The following is a 15,263-nucleotide window of genomic DNA, read 5'->3' as shown; positions in this document are numbered from 1 at the left end:
TAAAAAGTTACTTGCTATAAATATCCGATTTTAGCCCAGACTGCACAAGTTTAGCTTTCCTGGGACGGATACTAAGTGGAAAAACATTAAGTCCTGATTTAAGTTTTACACAGAATACGAAGACAAAGACGAGAACTTGTGGAATATTGTTATTTGACCATCAGAGCAGAAGCATAAAAAAATTACAGCATTCCAGGAAACAAACCTCGTAACAACAAACCGTAAAGCACGGAGGTGGAAGTGTCAGGATCTGGGAAGACTTTGCTACAGCAGGACACGTCTACCTCTGAGGACACTGGCACGAGTCCTAATCTTTTCCTAATAGCTGAAAAGTGTGTATTTAAAAAAATAATTTGTTTAATTATTGAAACAAAGCTGAATTTAGATGTTAACCTGTGATTATATAACTTTATTTTCTAAAGATAAAAAAGTTATATTAGACTTCTAAGCATTTCCCAACAGAAAGTTATTATTTTTCTGACATCTTAATTTTTTTGTGTGGCTATGCAAACAGAAAATGACAAATAAAACCAATAAAAAGTTTTAAGTGACTGGAACTGTTAATTTTGCCACCAAACACAGTCAGGAGACGGGGAAATATCCACAGCTGTTAGAAATGTTGCACATTTTTAACACGGGCGCCAATAATTATAGAGCAAACTGCATTCAGAGAATTCAACATTATCATGTGTGAATTTAGCAATAATCTTTCATAAAAAAGTAGGATTGAAACAGTAAAAATGATTCACCATCAAAAGAATAAAATCTGATTTCTTAGTTAAAATAAGGGGTAGAAAACCTTTTGCTGTTAATATTTTAAACACAAAGACTTTGATCAAAACAAGCCTTTCTCTTTCTTCAGGTTCAGCTGTCTCCACTGCGGCAGGCTCACAAACTCGTCTTTGCTCAAACCAAATACGCTGGCGAAGTCGGCGTCTGACAGGTGCTTCTAAAAAAACAAAACCAAACCAAAAAGAAACTGGGCGTAAAGGCCTGCTCTTTGAAGAAACAGAAAATGCTTTGGATGAGTAAAACTCAAAAGCAAAAATGTTTAATATTCAGAGGGATTCATAATAGGAGGATATCTTCATCTTCACGTCTAGGGACTCTTAGGTTCAATACTGAAGCACATTGAGGCTGCTCTAGCTGTCGGTTGCAGCCGGTTGTTTTCCTCCACTAAACTTTCATCTCTGTCTGTTCACCTGACAAGCACCAGCGATCTCACACACCTCTTTCGCGGACGGGTCCACCCCTTCAGGCAGCTCGTTAGGTTGCTTGTTAACCAACAGGTCGGGTGGGAAAGGCTGAAAGGTTTTCTCCGCCTCAGCATTTTCCTCCTGGAAAATAGCAGCGTGCTCAGACTGTGATTCATGATTAGCTCACATCATCAGGGAAATGCATTTTCTTTTTCCTGTGTAGCAGAAAGGAAGATGAATTGCTGTTTTAAAAAAGAAGCACAGTCTTGACTCGTGCTCCTGGCAGCTTGCTAAGCTTCCCTTCTGCTGGACTTTTTCTCATTTCATCACCTTACAGCCACAAACTTCAGTGGGATTTTATCGCAGCACGTAAATGTGAAATGCTGCCATCACAGGGAGCGAGTCTGTCAGCTTTTCACAGCTACACGCTGCGTTTTCTGTCAATTTGGTGTTGCGACTTCGCTCACACTCAGTCAGAATGAATGGAAAACATCTGTGAACTGCTGTATTTAAGTCTGAACTTTTACTAGGCCATTCTAACACCTGCATACATTTTAATCAAAACGGTGCTATTGTAGCTCTGGCTCAGCTGTTATTGTCATTGTCCTGCTAGAAAGTGAGCCTATAAATGATCCAATCAATTCTGTTCCTGTCCCTGCTGAATAAAACAAACTCCACAGCATGATGCTGCCACAACCATATTTTAGGGTGAATAGCAGTGTAATCTTTTCACAACATGCCTAATTTAACATGCTGGCCAAAACGTTTCATCTGATTTGGACGCCTTCATCTACAATTATCACAAAATGAGAAAAAGCTTAAGAGATATAAATACTATTGCTTGTTGCCATATAATCAATACATTCAGGTCTAGATAAAGAAGACTAAATGTTAGTCTTGTCCAAATGAAAACCAAATTATTTGTATTTTCTATTATAATGAATGCATAATAAACTTTAAAAAAGAGATGTTCTCGTTTATGCTGCTAATTTAGTTTAACTGTTGTCATAAATACAGCTGCTACTTCTCTGTTGCACATAAAGTTTTAGAGAAATGATTCAACGTACAGTTTGCAGAACGATGGGTGTCAGGTCTTCTCCCAGCTCTTTCTTCAGTTCTTCATAGCTCTTCCCTCCCTAAAACACAGAAAAAGAAAAAAAATATCCCAATCTATTTTTAGATTTTAAATAGTATTTTTCGGACTATAAGCCACTACTTTTTTCCTATGCTTTGAACCATGCGGCTTGTAGCCCGGTGCGGCTTTTCTGTGGATTTTTCTTCAACCACCAGGGGGAGCTTTAGCAGGAAGTGAATCATTGGAAGTCAAAATTGGAAATCAAAGAATTTTCATTTGGAACAAGGATATGCTAGCAACAGGCACAACAGAGAAATGTTTTCAAACTCATATGATGCAGCTTTTAAGTTGAGGGCCATCGATCTGACAGAACAGGAGGGAAATAGAGCCGCTGCACGTAAGATTGGCATGAACGAAACCATGGTTCGGCTTTAGAGACTGAGGGCTGCGTCCTTAATAGCAGATTTATTAAGGACGCAGCCCTCTGCTGGGTCCTTGAGAGGCGGAGATATCAGCGGCTTATATATTTACGTTTCCAGTTTAAAGAAAAATTGTAGGTGCGGCTTATGGTGAGGTGCGCTCTATGGTCCGCAAAATACGGTAAATGTCATGGCTGTCTGTCGGGCTGCATCTCAGAGACTCACGCTCCACTTTGAGGGATCCCAGGCAGCAAACCAGCCAGTGAAGGTGGGCGGCTCGAAGCCCTGCTTAATCAGGACGATGGGCGTGTCCGGGTCTCTGTCGCCAGGGTGAGTTCGCAGATACTCCTGGCTCGTCACCACAGCTTCTTTACGCTCCACCTCATTCGCCTCTTTGCCAATCCACAGAAACAGCTAAAGGAAAAGAGGGAATTCAAGTCAGCAGAGGTCGATGGAGTGGACGGCTTGTTTGTTAGATGTTCTGCGTCCCACCTGGTCCCAGGTGTCCAGCAGCATGACGTCGCCCTCGCTGAGGTCGTCCTGTGTGAACTGAGCCACCTCACTGACGATGAAGCGCCCCGTTTTGTTGGAGCACTCAAACAGGCGTGGCTCGTGGTCTAAAACCACCTGCTGCAATCTGCAGAAAACCAACGCTTGAAATATGTAACTTTTACAAAAACTGATTCCTACATATTTCTTGAAATAGTCACTGTATTGTGATAGTAAAGAACAATCTGTGAAAAAAAATCAGACTGCTCTGCCTTTTCCCTGTTCTCTGCGCTGTTTCTTGATCAGAAACAACTAATCAGAGCTAGGAGGAGGGTCTTACTGCTGTCAGTCATGCTTGTGTATCCTGCTCACATACTACCCCTTTCTCTCTGCTACACTACAGCTTCTCCCCATCAACAGAGGCTGCCATGACTGTTCAGGGTAGTCAGCAGTACCACCAATGACGGTGGATAAAAGGTTTTTCTGTAAAGGTAAGTTGTTTCTCTGTTATTAGAACATTGAGTAGCAAGTACATGAGCATGATTGACAGTGTCAAGACCTTCTTTCTGGCTCTAATTGGCTGGTTTTGGTTGGAAGTTTCTTCAGATGGCAATAACAGCTCAGGGTGGAGGTGTAGGAGATAGATTTTTTTCTCTGATTATGTATCTCATATAATATTGTCTGCACATGGTGAAAGCTTTAACAAATAGGTAAAAAGACAACAAAATTTTTTAATAAAAGTTTAATCCCCCAGCTTTAAACTTAAGAGCTACAGTTATTCTCCTATTGGAAGTACCACCAACATTTGTCTCATTCTTACCTTTTGCTATTTGCATAAGGAGCTTTCCCCCCAAGCAGCTCCCAGAATTCAACAGGCTCTTGACCCTCAGCCACAATCTCTTCAAAACCTTTCTCTGAGCCGAGGCCGACCACAGAGCTCACCTCCTTTGCCATGGCTCTCTCGTCTCCGCTTGAGCCCTGAAAACACCAGAAAAAGCTTTCAGCGCCGTCCTGAACCCGCCGTACCTTCGCTGTGTCTCTCTCACCTTCCCACACCACAGGTAGATTCCTGTTTGGCTCTTCAGCAGAAACACGTCGTTGGAGTTCAGAGAGGTGGCCAGGGCTGAAACCTCAATGGTTTTCGTGTTGGACGGGTCAGAACCACGAACCTGGAACAGCCTTACTGGAGGCTCCGGCTCTGAGTTCCCATTTCTGGATGTGCCTCCCTGGAAGAAAAAGAAAAGAACTCAGCATAATGATTGGTAGCTAATTAGCTGAGTATATTTTATCACAACACCAAAAAAATGTCATTATAGGAGCCAAATATGTATATTTTTGGGTTTTTGGTCACTAGATGGGGCTGTGGCCTCCAGTATATGAGCCAAGAGGTGACAGGTGTTGAAGCTGGAAGAGCACGCAAGTTTTTGACGCTGTGATGGAGTCATTGTTGACACTGTTGCCGTGTATCCTGGAATAATTGGATTTTGTTCACAAATGGTTTCATATGACTGGAATAAATTCGGAATTGGAACAACGAAGAAGATCTCTGGGATTGACTTTTACACGTAATCATCAGGTAAAACGTCAGTCGCTCAGCGCGTCACAACAAAGCAGCAACGGATCAACGCTTAACCAGTGCAGTATTAAACTGGCTAGTACAGCCGTCTTACGTCGAAGATGACCATTTTCCCTTTGAACATGGCCATGAAGTGTCTCGGTTCCTTCCCCATTGTCACTCTCACTTGGACTGGCTCGTCATTGTACTTCTGATCCAAGTTCACAGCCTGAAACGCCGAAGCGGCCAGCTCATCCTGTGTGGCATGGCGCCCCTTAAGAACACAAAACATAAACCATAAAGTGAAGCAGCTTAATGCTTTTGCATCCTGAAGCCAGGTTATCATGCTCTTACCTGCCACATGTACAGCAGGTAACACTTTCTGTTGTTGACTAAGTAAGTGTACAGGATCAGGTAGCAGTCTCCTCCGTAAAAGTATCCGTACCCCTTAGGGTCCACCGGGGCCAGCTCCAGGTTCTCCACTCGCCACACCTGAGGAGGTCAGAGGTGAAAGAGCAAGCATCAACATGTGTAAGCATGAATAAAAGACAGCGAGATCCTCTCTCCTCAAAGTTCCTCCACCCAGGAGGATCGGATGTACACAAGCAAAAAAAGTAAAACAAAGATATATATACTGTGTCTGAAGTAATGTTTCTTCCAGTATCATAATTATGACGTATTTCTTTAACAACAGGTATTATCTTGAGTTGAAACTTTTTTTTTTTTTGTCAGAGTTTGAGCCAAATGAACAAGATAATGTTTGACTGCTGTTGAGACCTGCACTCTTAGAAATGGCTGTAAATTTACAGGTTTATTTCTTAGAGTGTGATTGATATCAGGATTTAAACTTCCTCTTTTTCTTCTTGTGGAAAAACACGCAGCTTTAACAGTTTCATTGCTGAAGGTCCCGATAAAGACAAAAGAAAATAGATATTTTGTTCTGCTTCCGTTCACTGCCAACTTGATTTACACAAACATTCGTTCATGTGAAATAGTTCTACTAATATCAACGATGTGATACATTGTGATACATTTAAGTGAGTGCTACCTCTACCTGAATACTGTCAAATGTTTCAAATGACAACTTCTATGTTCTTGGAGCAGAAGTTGTCATTTGAAACAACATAAATACAACTTTTCAGTTTTGATTCAATAAAGAACCTATCAGTATTTGTGCATTGCTATCATGACAAATTTTAATTTAATTTCAATGTCTGGCTTTACATTGTGCCTTTGAAGCGTATCAAAGCTGCGGACGCATGTAGGACGCTCTGAAGATGAATTATAAACTGATCCGCAGCTAAAAATGTATATTTTGTCATGTAATTCTGATCTGTACATCTGTCTGAGAAAAGACTATTGGGAAAACAGCTTTTATATTCAGGTATTGTGTCAAAAAAAATGCCTTACTTCAACTTGACCTCCACCATTGTCCACCATTCGCTCCTGAGCAGCGACCTCCGGCATCGAGTGCATCAGGGAGGCATCAAACTTCTCTTGTGTGATGTGAGCTTAAACAAACAAACAAAAAATCACTCCAATGACTGACTGATGTCCGACAAAGCTCATGTCTCTTTCTTCATTCCAAATTATTTTTTCCTCTTGTTAGAATACCAATTTTGCCCCTCGTGTTTGCTTTTCCGAGGCCTTGCGTCTGGTCTTTCACCGTCCACTTCTGGAAGAGCTGCTTGAAGAGAGCGGACTCCGCCCCGTCATTCACTGACTCCACGTTGGTGGTTATTGGGTAGTTTTTCGCTTTGATGAAGTCCTGCAACAGGCAGTCAAACAGAATAGTGGAAATAAAATGGCGAATAATCTAATCCCAGGCTGATGATGTGATGTCACTCACCAAAGCTCTGGACATGGCAGCCTGTCTCTCAGCTTTGTTTGCCTTCTTCCCTTTCCAGACGAAGATCTTACTGCCTCCTTGATCCAGGATGAAACAATCCTGCAGGACATTCAGATGATGATAATTATTATTTCCAACAGTATGAAAGTATGTAAATAACTTGAACAGATCTGTAGGCAAGCAGGAAACAGGTGATGAAATCAGACAGCTTGTTCAAGAACTCTCAAGCAATTCAAGGTTCAGATCTTATAAAGATAATCAGACAGAAACCAGTTCATTAGCTGATGATTTAGCAAATAGTCATTTGAAAGATGTTTCCAATATAGAAGGTTTATTTTTCAAACCAGTTGTAACTCTAGGGGTGCTGATCTGGCATCAGGCAGTTCAAGGTTTTGAAGAAGGTTGTTTTTCTTCCTTACTGAGTCTCAATGATTGTTTTGTATTTGCACTTTAAACTTTCTATATACTGTTCTTTATGGCCCACCTGCAATGAACATTGCAAATTTGCTTGGGCTGCAAACAGAAACACTTAACCAAAACTTAATGCTTAAGTAAGTCATTGGATTGGGGTTGCATTGACTCACGTCATGGGTGAGCAGATCCTGAACCAGAGGGTTTGTAGCGATCTCTGCTACTTTCATCTGACCATCTGCGTCTGACACTCTGAAATGAAAGGGATGAACATAAATAATAACCAAAAAGAGTTTGAGGACAAATAAAATCAGAGATAAGCGAGCAGCTCACTGGTAAAGCGTGAGCTTTCCCTTTGTTTCCTGGTCAACAGTGTCATCGGGCGTCCCTTCTGGCAGGTCGGAGGGTCTTTCACCCAGAGCGTTCTTCATGACCTCCATGTTCTGAGGAGAACTGCTCTCTGCGTCGCCCTCGATCACTCTGATCTCCGCCCGGCCTCCTCGCTCTCTGTCCCGGATGTCTTTGGCCAGCATCATGCCCTGAGAAAGTGAAGATACAACAAATGCTTACAGCTTTAGTATTTTTTAAAAGGCAAACTGTTATCATTATGCCATTGCAATTTTTGTTTTTTGTTTTTTACTCCAAGCTGTTGTATCAGCAGTAATTAATCACACATTTGGTCTAACAGACTCTGGGAAAACATTGTTTCAATTAAATGGACTTTAAATGATCGGATGTGGAGTCCCTGACTGAAATCACTTCCAAATAACTTTTATTGGTATTGTGTCTTTGATGTGATGCAGATCAGTTTCAGGGTCTATTAAAGAGGGGGGATTGGGTAAAATTGACTTCTTTTAGCTTTATATTGTGCTATAATGTTATTCCCTGATCAAAAACACACTCTGATTCTTTCATGCATGGTTGAGAAATCCTTTAATCTCCCTTGGCAGCCACTTGGAGGCGCCTAGACGCTTAGTCTCACAAAGTCTCACAAAGCTGCAGTCTATCTTGGAGCTTACGCCTCACAGAGTACCCCTGCCACAAGCTTTCCCCACTCAGCTCCATCAGACTAGCGGCAGCAGCAATTAGCAAACACCTGGTTGAGCTGCACATCTGAGTTACTTCTACAAATTACTTCTCAGCGAAAGACTAATAATAAAGGCTGTTAACGGCATGATTAAAAGTATTGTCATGACGAACTGAAGGTGGAGTGTCAGAGTAGGAGTATCTTAAAGAGACAGTAGCCCAATTTTAAGGTGTTAATTTGCAAAATCCAATTTTTTTGCGTCATGTTTAATATGTGGCATTTTTATAACAACCGAAGGTAACAGAGCTATTTGATTGTGCTATGAAATGCCACAAAATGCCACAAAATGCCTCGAAAATGCATAATTCTGCCCCTTTTAATATTTTGGGAAGAAAGACCTTTCTTTACCCCACAGTCTTGGTGTTCATCACCAAACATATATCATCAAAACACCAGGGAGAAAATGGAAAAAAATAAACCTATGGCTCAAACTAAATAACTAAATGTGTTACGTTTATTTGTTCACGTTGCATTCATTTTTCTTGCTTCCTGCTTGTTTTGCGTTCCTGATCAGCATCTTGGTACTAAAATGAATAAAAGCAACTAGTTGTTTGCATTTATTTGTATTTTGGAGTTCTGGCTGTAAAAACTGGAAGAATTTGCACAACCCCCAAGTTTCCCAGCACTATCATAGAAAACATAAGTCCTTAGCTGTGCAGTTTGACACCTCTCTTAACATTGCTAATGTAGTTCAGCTGCATGGCCTGGATAGAGACTGATGCGGATGTGCAACCATGCAGCGATGCAAATTTTTTACAGTGACTATTGGAATGAATTGGAGATGTGAGCGGTGTTTAGTTAGTGGGGCAATTATTGTAAAATAGGGTGTGGGTTTGTTTCTCTATGAACTGAATTCATGGTATATCTGATTTACAATATATTTATGAGTCCAATGTGTCTAATAGAGGACTTATTCAGTCAGAAAGCCTCACCTTAAGCCTTTCCTGAGTGTTGCTCTTTGGACCGTTCCACTGGACGATGGTCTTGCCAAGGTCTAACAAAAACACATCTCCAAGGTTGAAGCTCTTCCAGCTCATCTCCACCTAAACCACAAAGAAAATAATAAAATTACTGTTTTTACTTAAAATAACACTTGCATTAGTGTTAATACCCCTTGATTTTATCCACATTTTGCAAACACATAATTCAATGTGTTGCATTGGAATAGCGTGCGACAGACCAACGGGAAGCAGAAATTACAGCACTGTTCACAAATTTGGCCCTCATGGAAGAGTGGCGAGACAAAAGCTCTTGTGGAAAAAAAGCTATAAATACTTTCCGACATGCAGGAAACTTGGAGGAAAATGTATTCTGGTCAGATGAGACCTGAATTTAACCTTTTGGCCCAGATGCAAAGCACTGTGTGTTGAGGAAGTTTAACTTTACACATGATCTTGAATAAATTATTTGCGCAGTGAAGCAGTGGGAACTTTGTACTATGACGACGCTTTTAGTTTTAACAGAGATGGGGAACCTGTTCAGAGCTCATGAGAAGGTTGATGGGGCTAAATGCATCCCAATCCATGAAGAAAACCTGCTGGATGCTGCAAAAAGGTTCATACTTCCACATGGACAACACAAAATATATTTTGTGTTTCTGGTCAGCATCCTGGTACTAAAATAATTCATGCGGAAAAATGGCCCAGTCAAAGTACAGACATGAATCCAATTCAGAATCCATGTCAAAACTTGACAATTGATATGCACTGAAGCTATCCATACAATTTAACCAAACTTTTAGCTAGTTTTCAAAGAATGGACCTGCAGTTAATAAAGTATTATGACTCCTGTACCTAGGCCTGTCACGATAACAAATTTTGCTGAGCGATCAATTGTCTAAAAAATTATTGCGACAAACGATAATATTGTTTCAAGACCTCTTGACACTGATTTAATGGAAATGACGTAATAATGCATGTGATTTCCTGCCATAGACAGATACACTTTATTTTCAAAAGAACACATAACACTGGAACTGATAAACTAAATAAACAAAACAACCAAAAATAAAATGGATTCTCAGTCTCCATTAACAAAAACCGTACTTGAATAAAAACTAAACAACATAAAGCCAAAGTGGAAATAAATACTGCATTCAACAAAGGAGTCCAGATTATGAAGTCTGTATACTATATTCCCCTTCAGTAATCACTAGATTTAAATAGAGAAGATGAGCACATCCGACTACCTAATGCAGTAGTTCATACTACACAATTTTTTTGCTTTCCCCTTACGACAATTTTAGATCGTTGGCCGATCTGAGATTGTCGCTGGTGATTTCATAACCGATCATCCTGTAGTGTATTGTGTGTTACGGTAGATCGTCGTGGCCTCTCCGATCTAAATCAGGGGTTTTCCCCGACTGGGAGCTTAACGCTGAATGTGACAGGTAGCCAATCAGAAAGCGCGGATTCTCCTCCGTGTTTTCTGAGGGGAAATTAGGAGGGGAATCCCAAACAGCTGACATGGCGCAACCCAAAATCCAGCGGACATTGGAGATATGTGGAAACAACATTAATGTTAATTCAACATTTCGTGCAAAGAATATAGAAATGACAAGGGGAGGAGTTGGAGCCAAATTGCTACCGCAGTTGATAAACCCGGTAAGTTTTCAGCTGTTCTTTCTTAACGTGACATAAATAGGTTAGAATGATTTCCATTCAGTCAGGACTTCACGCTGACTCTAGCCACGTGCATCACAGGTAGATTCTAGTAAAGTACTAATTAATGTAGCCCTTATTTTGTGCCCATGTGGCTGGACACCACACACGATCGAACCCGATCGAACCGTTAGGATTTCTGTCGGCTATTGTTTGATCTCTCAAGTCTTGAAAATGGGCTGACAACTAGTGTCGTGTGCGCTGGACATTACACTAAGGAAATGAGGAAGGGAGGGTCAGTGGAGAGCACCGGAGGTGAGCCTTTTTTCATTCAGTGTCATCAACAGAAAGAAAAAAAGACAGGCAGAGACGATAAAGCCGATAATTAAAATGAGGTCGATAGGTTTAATTTATCGTGCGATTAATTGATTTATCGTTTATCGCGACAGGCCTACCTGTACCATTTTACTTCCACTTTGCAAGTAAATGTGACTTTGTGATGATCTGTTATATAACATCCCTGAGGTTTGAGGCTCTAATGTGACAAAATGTGGAAAAAAGCTTCAAGGGATCGGAATATTTTTGCATCTGTGCGACTGGAAAACGTGGCTCACCTCTTTGGCAATTATCCTTTTCTTTCCTTTCACATGAAGCAGTCTCTCAATGTCGTACGTATTGGTTTCAGTGTGCCGCATGCCGCTTGCAATGCCTCCTTTCTTATAGCTAAGCAAAACAGAAAAATACAATTTATGGTGTACTTCACTTAAAGGTTCACTGTACGAACATCTTTCACTCACATTATTCCACTTTTGAAGTATCCCTTGAACGTATCCGACTCGTTGTGCTGAACCTCTCTGTACTGAATTGGAGAGGAGCCTAGGAAATCATCCAGCTGTATGGTGTACACAGCAGCTGCACCCTGCTCATCCTGGCTGGACTCTGAGCCGATCCAGAAGTGGATGTTGTAACTTAAAGAGCTTTTCAGCTTCTGCGTCTGGAGAAAGACAAAAGTGCAGAATCTGTGTGTGCATTAGCACAGATGGAGAAGGAATGGCTAAGAGGATCATGCAGACAGTTTAGCAGTAAAACCTTTTGATAATTTTTATATGCTTAAACGGGTAATTATTCTACATCTGAGACTTACAAACAGAAGTACATAGCAGTCACCCTCGAAAAAGTTCCCAAAGGACTTCTCAGGAACTTGAACCAGCTCCATTTTCTGTTGCACAGAGAGAAATTAAAACTTTTACTTTTGGGTTCATCACTACCTCTGTAATAAAAAGTGAAATAAAATCCAATCACCTCAACTCTCCAGATTATAATCCCTGGGCTGCGAGTCACTGCTCTGAACGTGTAGTCCATGATGCTTCGGCGCTCTCAGCTTTGCTTTTCTGGAAAATGAGAGAAAAGAACAGAAGCATTATTTAACACACAAATTCTCATTTGTAGCTTTTGATACTGGAAGTTAACAAACACTACATGCCGTGTAATCTTGAATGAAGAAGAGATTGTGGTGTCTTCATCTGATCATCTAGGGGATGATTTCCTGTCTGATCACAAGAGAGCCACAGTTGTTACTCATACATTTCTTGTGATAGATTTGCCTACTTTTGCATTTTTGGGGCCATCATGGTGCTCTGCCCAATCACACAGAGAGATACAAGCCCATGTAGGCAAATGTGGTGAACAGGAAAAAGCACTGACTCATATTCAAATGCACCCATAGTAGTACTTATTAACTACATTATGTCTCTTTGAACCATGAGAAGCACGCTTACTGCAGTTATTGAAGCACAATAATTAGTTAGAAGTTGTATTTTACAAAACAATAATCATACTGTACCTGCAGCATGTCAGCTTTGCAGTATAACTGACTCTTGATTTGAGTTCAGTTCAGTTTATTTATGTAGCTCCATTTCACAATAAATGTAATCTCAAGACACTTTATAAAATAATTATATTAGTTCAATTACCCTTAAATTCCATTTGTTCAATAAACTGATATCAGTGTGAAAGAATCTACAGTATGGACTACAGCATACATCTTGGATGTATTTTCATATCCTGCAAAATGAAACAACTGTAACTATTTCAAGGAATACAGAAATTAACACTGTTGGAAAAACAAGTGCATTACACAAATCTGTCCTTTATTTAATAGGGACAGGAAGAAAATAAATCACCCATAAGTACATCTAAACATGATGATGGGAGCATCAGTCTGAGGAAATTATTTTCTTCAGGACGGACACAGAAGCTAATATGTTAATATGACTGACCTAAATACAGGTCAATACTGGGAGAAAACCAGTTCCAGGTTCCAAGAGACTTAGGTCTGCTTCAGAGACTCATCTTCTAACAGGATAATAACCCTAAAGCTGCAGTCAAAGCTGTGATAAAATGGCTTTGATCAAAGCATATAATAATGTTAGACCAGCCCACTCAAATCACATAAAATCCCAATAAAAAAAAACATTGAAGGATGTGGCTGAAATGCAATAAACTGTGGAAAAATAAGCAATTTTGCAGGACACTAAGGCTTTTGGGAGTGGGTCTGTATGTTTATGTAGATGCAATATTTAGATCCTGCTATGCAAATGAAAGGAAGATAAAGCATCCATGTCATGTCGCCAGTGTGTGTTGAGTGACAAGGAAGGTTTGAAACACAAAAAGCAGCCTACTGAGAGCGACCGAAGCTTTCTGGAAACACCATGAGAGTAACATAAAAATGTATGTTGTGTAATTTTACATATCTCTCCATTGTTCCTCAGTTAGTAAAAAATAAATGGTTAGTAAGTTTTATTGTTCAGTCAGATGCTAGAAAAGTGATTCAGCTGAATGTAATTAGCATAGGTAAACATGTAGAAGGATTGTTTAGTGAAAGCAGTTCATATGATCTGTAGATGTCAGCAGACTTTTTGTACTGACTCCCTGGAAAGCAAAAAAAAAAAACACTTTAAAAGGAATGATGTACTTATTGGCTGAACTTTATACTAACAAACAGCTACTGCTCCCTTCTGGCCTGGCTGTTGACTATCTGCTTGGATAACTGTAGTACACACAGCATAATCTGTGCTAGCTTTCTTCCAATATATAAAGGATTGTATAAGAACATGTTTCCTCATTGGCTTCAGTGTTGGGCACCGTTAAAGTATTGGTCTAATTTTAGGTTAGAGAAGTTTTTGTTTGTTGAGTCTATATCCAAAAGATTTTTCTTTCTTTTTTTTCTTTACCTAAAACAACTTTAGATTCAACATTTTCACATTGGTTCATTAGAATGCCACCTTATAAACCTCTATACCACTTTTGTTTTTGCATTACATGGTTATTCAAATAGAATGATGTGGTTATTAACACTGAGGGACAATGAGTTGGGGGTGAGGGAACATTTCTGGATGCAAAGTGATACTAAAGTCAGAGACATTTTGTGTCATAAAGTTAGAAACATCTTGTGTAAATCTTGGGAAACCAGAGCAACCCACACTCATCAGGGCTCTGAATAAGTACAGTTCACAGTGGTGGTTCACCAGCCTTTTATTATTCCCCATGAAGTGGCAGGTACTGGTTGCTATAGCAACCCACTAGAGCTAACTGAGTTGAGGGTTTTTTCTAACTCCGACGATGTGAGACCATAAAAGTTCTGGACCTGAAGTAGAGGACAAATACGTGGAACCTGAGCATAAAGGACGATAAGGAAAAGCAGTGAGGACACAACACGCATAAAAATAGAATTTATTGTTAAAAAAGAATGACACCTTGATGTGTCTCTCTATGCATGTTATCTCTATGCATTTGTTAGCATACTGAGCGTAGAAACTGGAGTACATGAATAAATGTTTGTGAGTTTTATTTTGTGTACTGAGAAATTTCACCTCTGTTACATGTGGTATAATCCAGCTTTCCATCGTTTTTGGTTCATTTATTTACTCCTCCCAGTGATATTTACACGCCAAGAATGAAATTTCCTATTCTGCAGCTGTAGCTAAACAGGTCAATACAGCTGAATTGACTGGGGGTGAATTTTCTGGGTGTGGCTGACAGTTAGAGATCTAATGTAATCTTTCCTGGAAAACGGATTAGCAGAAAAAAAAATCTTTGTGCAATAAAAAAAAATTAATTAAAACAGCATCAAAACAGTGTTTGCACTCAAATGGATTGCATTGGTTCTCTTTACAGAAACATGCAAAGTAATTCCATTGTACTTCATATGTAATGACATGAAGACTGCTTTGCTTTGCAAAATCCAGTCACCACCTCTGACACACGGGGCGTGGTCAGTGTTTGGTTTCATGAACAACAAACCTTTTGTGGTCTTCATCCTTTACCTCCTCTCTCTACGGCAGAATAACAGCTGCTACATCTCCTTTTATGGATCTTACCTGAAAGCTGCGTAACATATTTAAAACATCCCAGATCCTGTAAGTAGCACATGTGTAGATGCTCCATCGACACAAGAACACAAGTACAACAGAGTAAATGAAACCTTTTGGAAAATGACTGTTTGGTGATATAATCTGGCTCTTGTTTGGGAGCGTGAGCCTGTAATTACAGAGAAGATCAGAGCCTGTTTTGAAGATCTGTT

The 15,263-nt window shown here is 40.1% G+C and overlaps 1 protein-coding gene across 1 annotated transcript; it reads right to left on the bottom strand.

Annotated features, from left to right (window-relative positions):
• Positions 1 to 133: 133 nt before the first annotated feature.
• On the bottom strand, positions 134 to 12,268 carry avil (advillin). The gene is made up of 20 exons (XM_008410001.3): positions 12,165 to 12,268; positions 11,984 to 12,072; positions 11,826 to 11,900; positions 11,479 to 11,675; positions 11,296 to 11,404; positions 9,014 to 9,124; positions 7,328 to 7,533; positions 7,168 to 7,246; positions 6,584 to 6,682; positions 6,349 to 6,502; positions 6,145 to 6,245; positions 5,089 to 5,226; positions 4,850 to 5,008; positions 4,226 to 4,405; positions 4,000 to 4,157; positions 3,183 to 3,327; positions 2,916 to 3,104; positions 2,264 to 2,332; positions 1,230 to 1,337; positions 134 to 949 (listed from the first exon to the last, which is right to left on the bottom strand). The coding sequence occupies exons 2-20, from the start codon at positions 12,041 to 12,043 to the stop codon at positions 836 to 838; spliced, it is 2,451 nt and encodes an 816-aa protein (XP_008408223.1). The 5' UTR covers positions 12,044 to 12,072; positions 12,165 to 12,268; the 3' UTR covers positions 134 to 835.
• Positions 12,269 to 15,263: the final 2,995 nt, after the last annotated feature.

Source organism: Poecilia reticulata, chromosome 5, assembly GCF_904066995.2.
Source record: "Poecilia reticulata chromosome 5, P_reticulata-male-v2, whole genome shotgun sequence".
NCBI lineage: Eukaryota > Metazoa > Chordata > Actinopteri > Cyprinodontiformes > Poeciliidae > Poecilia > Poecilia reticulata.
The sequence above is the reverse complement of the archived record's forward strand: the minus strand, read 5'-3'. Positions and strand labels throughout refer to the sequence as shown.

Coding starts and splice junctions, on each gene's coding strand:
- avil (XM_008410001.3), bottom strand. CDS start 12,043: ATGGACTACACGTTCAGAGCAGTGACTCGCAGCCCAGGGATTATAATC. Junction 7,534..9,013: donor ACACTCAGGAAAGGCTTAAG/GTGAGGCTTTCT, acceptor TCACTTTCTCAG/GGCATGATGCTGGCCAAAGA. Junction 4,158..4,225: donor TCTACCTGTGGTGTGGGAAG/GTGAGAGAGACA, acceptor TGGTGTTTTCAG/GGCTCAAGCGGAGACGAGAG.